General features: G+C 39.9%; 1 protein-coding gene across 1 annotated transcript in view; it reads left to right on the plus strand.

Annotated features, from left to right (window-relative positions):
* The first annotated feature begins 650 nt into the window (after positions 1-650).
* The window catches only part of slc16a3a (solute carrier family 16 member 3a), a 19,445-nt gene continuing 12,029 nt past the window's right edge, over positions 651-8,066 (plus strand). The window contains exons 1-3 of the mRNA XM_014024303.1: positions 651-1,019; positions 1,090-1,174; positions 6,578-6,841. Coding sequence (XP_013879757.1) covers positions 6,619-6,841 — 223 coding nt within the window. The 5' untranslated portion in view covers positions 651-1,019; positions 1,090-1,174; positions 6,578-6,618. The remainder of the gene's footprint in view (positions 1,020-1,089; positions 1,175-6,577; positions 6,842-8,066) is intronic.

Here is an 8,066-nt window from a genome sequence, read left to right on the forward strand (position 1 = left end):
ACCCATAATTGGGTCCCAAGCCCAACTTTGGGAACCAAAGTGCAGTGGTTCCCAAACCTTTCAGCTTTTGAATCACAAAATAACAAAAGTAGAGACCTGTGTCCCCAGCTATTTTTGGATGATAAACATTTGTATCAGGTCAACAAAACATGGGCATAGTAACAATATTTTTTATACTACATTTATCCATTTTAAATATACTAACCTCACTCCTTTGTAACAACTAAGGCAAAAATGTAATTAATTCAGAAAATATTTTCAGGACCCCATCTTGATTTTTTGGGACCCCACCCCAACTTTGGGAAACACTGCTCTAAACAGCTTCAGGAGTTCTGTGAACATGTGTAAATCATCAAAGAGCAGGTGGTCCTCAAACTGAGATATACTGTATATAAATATTCACCAAAAATGCCCCACACACACCTGCAGTTTTGGTTAGTTTTATAAATTTTATATTGAAAACTGATTTGGGAAAAATGTTTGCCTGAATTTGTTTTGCGTTTATATAAATTATTTTCATTTTGATCTTTAGAATGCCAAAATTTACACATCACTTTATATWTTTTTTCCATCTAATGTAGTTTTTAAACATCAAATGTCTATCAGTTACTCAGTACTTGAGTACACATTTTACCAAATACTTGAGTCATTTCTTGGATGGCTACTTTTTACTTTACTTGATTAAAATATGTTGAAATGGTGGTACTTTTACTTGGATTGAGATCTGGTGGTTGTAAAGACCACCAGATCAGGTTGTAAAGGTTCCTACCCAGTGAGTCCAGACCCGGCACCATTTATCCAGTATCTAGTTTCAGTAAGCTGTGTGAACTGTAGCGTCAAGTTTCCTGTTCTTATAGAACCATTTGTGGTCTTCTGCTGCTGTTGACACAGGGTAGAGATTTGTCACCTGATAAGCAGAACAGAGTAAGCTCACAGAGTTTTTCAAAGAGAAAGTGTTTTTATTTACAGGTGCTGTATCGTTTGGACCCAGGGCTGAGGAGGGGGAAGCAGAACGAGAGGTAAGTAACAGTTCCAGAAAGCCTTTACTTGGATTAGTAATGAATGATTGGTTAGTTTTTCTTCTTACAGGTTTTGGTGGTCTCTGTCCGGCACAACAAGGGGAGATCCAACAGAGTGTCTGATCTTCAGCAGAGTGACCTGGAGTCCAATACATGTGAGTGGCACAGTAGAGTTCAATCCTTTAGTGGCAGTGCAGGTGGTGAAAGTGGTGAAACTTCCTTGTGAGCAGTCCGTGGTCAAAAAAGTRACAAAGCTTGGTCCTGGGCAAGAACAGAAATTAACATTACAAAAGCGATGACTAGAATACAAAAATCTATGAGGCTTAGAAACTACCAAATTGCAATGATGCATCAGCGTGGACCAAACATGGAGTGAGCCTTAAAAAGGATCCTGAGCTTGTTAACAAAAACACCCACAGCTGTCGTCAGTCAGGCAGAGGGAGCTCAGGAAAAACACCGATCATGTCAGCTGTAGCTCGTCTGCTTCAAGGTTGGACATGTTGTGAGTTCAGAGAAGGTTTTCTGCAGGTTTTTGAGCTACTGTTAACTTTATGTCATCTCAAATCTGTCTGCCCATTGTCCTCTGACCTCTGAAATTGACAAGGTTTGTTGTTATTTCTTGGTCGCACGCTTATTAAACATTTTTCTCTTTTTTGGACCACTCTGAGATGGTTGGGTGTAAAAATCCCAGTAGATCAGCAGTTTCTGAATTACTCAGACCAGCTTGTCTGTCACTAAGAACCACATCACATTCAAAGTCACTTAAATCCTTATTCTTCTTCTTTTGAACTTGTGAGGCATGTTTGAACTTCGGCATATTGTTTTCACCACGTCTAAAGGCACAGAGTTACAATCTTGTGATTGGCTGATTATTTGTGTTCACGAGCATTTATCTTGTGTACCTAGTAAAAAGTTCGGTGAGATTATAAACCTGACAAGTGATTTTAGAAAAGGGTACTCCTTTGGCTAGCCATTAGTCATTAGCCATTGTTAGCCTAGAAACCTGTGTAAGTTCAGAGGAGACTAAGCTTTTGCAGTGCTGGGTCCTAGCTATGGAACAACTTGCATTAGACCTCCACATTAGCTGTTTTTAAAACTTCACTTAAAACCCAGTTTTACTCTGGCTTTTGCTACATTTTATAATGTTGATTTTTGTGATTTTTTAACAGTTTTTCCTTTGTTTTTATTCTTTTTATCTTTTATTGTTAAGTGTTTTACTGTATTTTATTGTACAGCACGTTATTCCCCTGGAGGAGTTTTAAAGGGCTTTATAAATAAATTGGATTAGATTAAATTAGCCTGGATGAAGACTTTTTCCTCTCTGCTCTATGCCTGATGTCACAGCTGATAAGATCTATCAAATGACAGAACATCACTTTAACTGTTGTTACTGCTTTAAGTTATTACAAAAGAACTTATAGTTTATTTATTGTTGGTCTCATATTTAAAAAAAGGTTGATGTTTGTTGRAATTTCAGGCAGCAAATTTATTGGTGTACTTTAAATCGTTTTCAGTATTCTTGTCCTTCAAACCTACAATTTTAATGTTTTGTTTCACAGTATTTGAGTTGTTGCATTGTGAAACATCTAGGCATGTGTGTAACACAATTTATGTGCACAAACTTTAAAATTCAAGAGTTTTCTGTGAGTGTTGTGCCCTGAATATTAAAGTTATGAGTTTTGTTGGAGCTGTGACCTGATCGGGGGCAGGATTGCTTTTTCATGATGAAGATCAATGCACAGAGTAACATCACACTGGCTTGTGTTGACCTGAMCCCTGTGGGGTAAACGCTGAGCTGCAATTTGTGTTTCTATGGTAACTCTGTGACCTGATGACAAACAGCACTAAAATAAGTGAGCAACGTGCTGCCTCCATGATGACATCACTTATAGAGAAACTGTTGTATGACAGGTGAAGGTAGCCGTGAGGTGGGAAGCAATTACACACAATTTGTGAAAAGATACATACACATAGACTTAAATCACTTTAAAAAACACTGTGCATCTGACAACTTTAATCATGGTCAAGTTGTACACTCTCATCTTTTTTATGTGTGTGTTTTTGAAACAAGAGCTAGACTGTTTTTAGGCTGGTCACCTCACATTTCCGTCATCACGAGGCCTGCAATGACTACGCTACCGGACACCGGATTGTTGGATGTTTAGCTTCACCCCGCTGGCATTTCTGCCTCCCGGCTCACTTCTCCTGCATCTTTAAGAGGCTGTAAACTAGGTGATGGAGCCCAAACCCACTTCATCACTGTCAATATTTGCACTTTCGTGTTTACAATCAGCAGAAATCTAAAAAAAGAAAAGCTAAATACTAAACACACCTGACAAATGTGGCCTTAAATGCTGAGAAACATGATCCTGTAAGGGTGTGTTTTGCCTCGATGCCTATATGTGGCTGTGTGATAAAAGCCGTTCTCTGGAACTTCGGTGGGCTTACAAATCACAGCGGAGGGACAGCTACTGAGCCCGCCCACTATTACAATGCATAATAGGATACAGCAGCGGTAAATCACACTTGTTGTTCGGGGTGAATATCAATTACCTGCAAGACAAGAAAAACAGGATATGCTTGTGGTTGTGTTTAAATTGAATAGTGACTTTAGTATGGATGTAAACAGTATGTCATTTGTTTCTAATTTAAAAGTTGTGGTTGACTGACGTCCCGCTGCAGCGTTGCAGCCTTCGTCAGAAAGCAAGACTTGATTGGTGGCACTAAGGTCAGGTGTTAAACTCAGTCAGGAGCATTGCCTTCTTTCATTGTTCCATTGCATGATCCTTAAAAAGTACGGTACCGTTGTAAAGATGGGAACACATCCATTCATTCTTTTTGTCTTTCTTCAAATAACTTCGTCTATGACCAGGTTGTGATAGCAACAGAGTAAACATGGAAACATGGGAACCCAGACCTGCCCAGTTCTAACTACATCTTCTCCTAAAATGCCAGGGTTCAGCAACCTTTACAACCAGAAGAGACATTTCTGCCACTCCACCCACTAAATAAAATGTGTTAAAAACTGCAAAACCTACTTGAAGATTGGAAAAAAATGTAATACATTTTAAAATTCTATAGTAAATGCATGAATACATCACCGCTAAAACTAAAATAAACTGTTGACGTTTATATCTGTAGTTTTACATTTAAAGACAAAGAAAGAGCAAATAAAACCATCAGTGGAGAAAAGAGAACCCTGACAAGATGGTAAAGAAGATGGATGAATGGATGGATGGATGGACGGATGGATGGATGGACGGACGGACGGACGGACGGACGGACGGAACTACATATTCCCTTGTGAAGGTTACAAGCTACTGACAAAATCCAACGATATGTGACCAAGGACAGGAAGGAATGGGCAATGGTTGAAGGAAACGAGATGGTTGAAGGAAACAAGATGGCCCCACTATAACTCTGGGTACATAATGGACAGGCCTAAACATACTCCTCAATGTCTTTAGTCATGGTTGGCCACCAAAAGGATCTCTGAAGGTTATCTAAGGTTCTACTTACTTCTGGGTGACAAACAAACTTGTCAGTATGGGTTTATTGTAGTACTTGCAATCCCACAGAGGATGGTGTCATGATCCGCTTCAGAGTCTTGAGCCCCTTTGATGAGACTCTTTCAGTTTCCCAGATTATCATTGTAACATAACAATGGTGGTTCCTACCCTAACCTATGGCCACAAATTTTGGGTAGTGACCGAAAGAACAAGATTGCGGATACAAGTGGTCGAAATGAGTTTTCTTCGCAGGTTAGCTGGACTCTCCCTTAGAGAGAGGGTGAGAAGTTCATTTATCCAGGAGAGATTCCGCTGCTCCTCCACATCGAAAGGAGCCAGTTGAGGTGGTTCATCTGGTAAGGATGCCTCCTGGACGCCTCCCTAGGGAGGTGTTTCAGGCATGTCCAATTGGGAGGAGACCCCGAGGAAGACCCAGGACACGCTGGAGAGACTATGTCTCTCGGCTGGCCTGGGAACACCTTGGAGTCCTTCCAGAAGAGCTGGAAGACGTGGCTGGGGAAAGACAGGTCTGGGATACCCTGCTCAAGGTGCTGCCCCCGCAATCTGACCTCAGATAAAGCAGAAGATAATGGATGGATGTACATATGAAAACCTACGGAACAAAGCAACGTCTTTAGGCTTTAGAGCCACTGAGCATCATCATCTTCACAAAGAGAATAATCAAAAACTTTGCAAAAAATCTGACACAAATATTGTTAAAGAGGCATTCAGTGGGATTAGAAGTGCTCCAGACCAGAGTTGCACCCTATGCACCGATAACACAAGCGATCTTGTCTAATGAGAAGGTCTCACAAGTCTAATGAGAAAGTTCGGGGAGTGTTTTTAAAAATGAGGGAACATTGCAAGAAAAATCCTCCATAACAGTCAGACTCATTCTCATATGGTTAGAAAGGAAGTGAGGTTGGGACTTTGTGAGGCACTGAAAAAGTTGCTTCCAGTGGAGGAGAAAGTGATGAATCAAGCATCGACTGTGAAGGAAGCTAGCCTAAGAAGCTAACAGGAAATTGCTTGCACTGTAAACAACCATCCCCTTCCAGGAAGAGAAAAGTACTGAGCTGAATGAGATGGCTGTAGTTCTGCAGGCTTTGGAGGAAAATTTTAATAATCAATACAGACTGAATGGCTTCATTCACTTCCTCCGCTTCTATTGCTAAACGACAGGCAAACTACAATTCCAAGAAGACGCAGAAAATCAACGTCATCGTTCACAACTCCTCCTTCTGTTTGCTGATTGGCCTGGTTGAAATTCTACCAGAGAAATCCAAGTCAGTGGGAGAAAGCCCAGGCAGAGCAGAGAAGAGAAAATAGAATCGGTTAACGTCACAAATTTGTGACTGGAATGGCTTTGAATCTTCTGAGCTGAGTTCTGAAAGTTTGCAATGAAGTGAGTCGTGTGTCCATCTTTTGCCAGTTTTTGCAAACCATAAATTATTTTTGCACAGCTTGGAAAACTGTATTTTCTACCATGCACATTATTTTGTTTTCCACCTCCTACTACATWGTCCCTGCCTTGGCCTGCTGTACCCACCTGTCTTCTGGGCAGCCAGCTACACGTTTTAAACCACCAAAGTACTCTTTAAAACATGAAAGTAGGCAGATTTGAACCCATCTTTCAATAAATAAAATTTATCCTCAGCATGGTTTCAGAGCCATGGAAGATCAAATCACAGCTGCAGCAGTCTTGAGATGGGTTGAGGATGCTCACATCAACTGAGTAGAGATAAAATTCCTCCTGCAATCTTTTAAATGTGTTCAAAACCTGTGAATCTAATCTAAGTTAATTGAAAACCCTTGTTTTAGGACATTTTTTAGAATCTTACACAAATGCTGTTTGTCAACTTGTTGTCAACATTCGCCTGCTGGCCTTGGGACAAATTAATTCACGAGGCCTCGCTGGTTATTTTGTGGGTTAATGTCTTCCCAGAACCACCTTGAAGAAAACATGGATTTGAGTGAGCATACTACTGATTTTTACATCATGAATTAGTGATTAAATTCAACCCAAATGTCTATTTTTTTTTCTTCCAGCTTCTGTCACTGCCTCCATAAGGACACAGCCATAAAGCAGTATGGGAGGTGCTGTGGTGGATGTGGGTCCAACAGGTGTGAAGGCTCCAGATGGAGGTTGGGGTTGGGCCGTGTTGGCTGGATGTTTCGTCATCACGGGATTCTCCTACGCTTTCCCTAAAGCAGTTAGCGTCTTTTTCAAAGAGCTGATCAGGGAGTTTGGTGTTGGATACAGTGACACAGCCTGGATCTCCTCCATACTGCTGGCCATGCTTTACGGCACAGGTAGGCTGCTTCTTCTTTATGTTATACACAAAGGCAGACAGACAGCTGTAATATTCAGGTCAGTTAATGCACCAGCTTATAGCTAACATTCATATTTTGTGGTTCAGTCTAATGGAATCAGGACATGGTTTTTATTTTTCCAAACTCCTGAAGATTTTTACAACTCAGTGATGTTGTGTTGGTGTTGTAATTTTATTCTTGTTAACAAACTGGCTGCTTTATAAACACTTCACTTCATCAAAAGATGGGCTTTCTTGGCACAACCTGAAACTCAGATGAATGTTTCATTTGGTTGTAACACACATACACACAATACTCTGAAGTAATGACGTTAAATGAAGGGAATTTATGTTTTAAATTGATCTAAAATTACATTAAAATGGTAAGTGAAACATGATCCAACACTTCTAAGTTCTACCACCAAGCAAGAGACAGAATGAAGAGCAAGAAACTCTCTAGATGTACGCTCAATGATTATTTCCTGAAACTTGTATTAGAATCCAGTGGTTTATAAGATATTTTGCTGACAGACAGACAGAGATGACTTCGAAAAGGAAATGCCAAAGGTCTGAAGAAAGATCTGATGTGATAAGTTGGTGTTCGGATTCTATAAGTTGGAAAACAGTCTCAGCTTCTACCACACCAWACTTTAGCTCAATATGTATAAAATTATCAGATTTATGAATATTTTTCTGTTTCCTATTGATTATCAATGGCAAGCATCTTACACCAGGTTGACTCTAAAAGTTAATTATTGAAGGTTACTTTGCAAAAGTTTCATACATTCAGGCTTCATTCATTCATGACTTGTTGGAGAGCATGTTGTCCTATTCTTGCATGAGAGGTTTGGTTATTGTTTTTTTAATACTTGTAAATACTTTTCTACATTAATGCAGCCTTTCCAGATGTGTAAGCTGCCCATGCCATAAGCAATAATACACCTCCATATCATCAGAGAGGCAAGCTTTTGAACAGAGCTCTGATAGAAAAAAAAGATGACAGCACTTCTGAATGGTGTTCTTATGACTTTTTTTGATTTTAAAGCCTTAACCAGTTTTTTTTTTTTTTTTTTTTTACATAAAAGGAAATTGTGTTTACAGACAACAGGTTGTGGAAGGGCTCCTGGGCTCATGCAGTGATGTCCAGAACAGGGTGAGGGTTTAATATAGTGAACCATGAGGGACAAAGATCACTGGCATTCTAAAAACCCAGAGATGATGATGAT

This window comes from Austrofundulus limnaeus, unplaced genomic scaffold (assembly GCF_001266775.1).
Source record: "Austrofundulus limnaeus strain Quisiro unplaced genomic scaffold, Austrofundulus_limnaeus-1.0 Scaffold417, whole genome shotgun sequence".
NCBI classification, from domain to species: domain Eukaryota; kingdom Metazoa; phylum Chordata; class Actinopteri; order Cyprinodontiformes; family Rivulidae; genus Austrofundulus; species Austrofundulus limnaeus.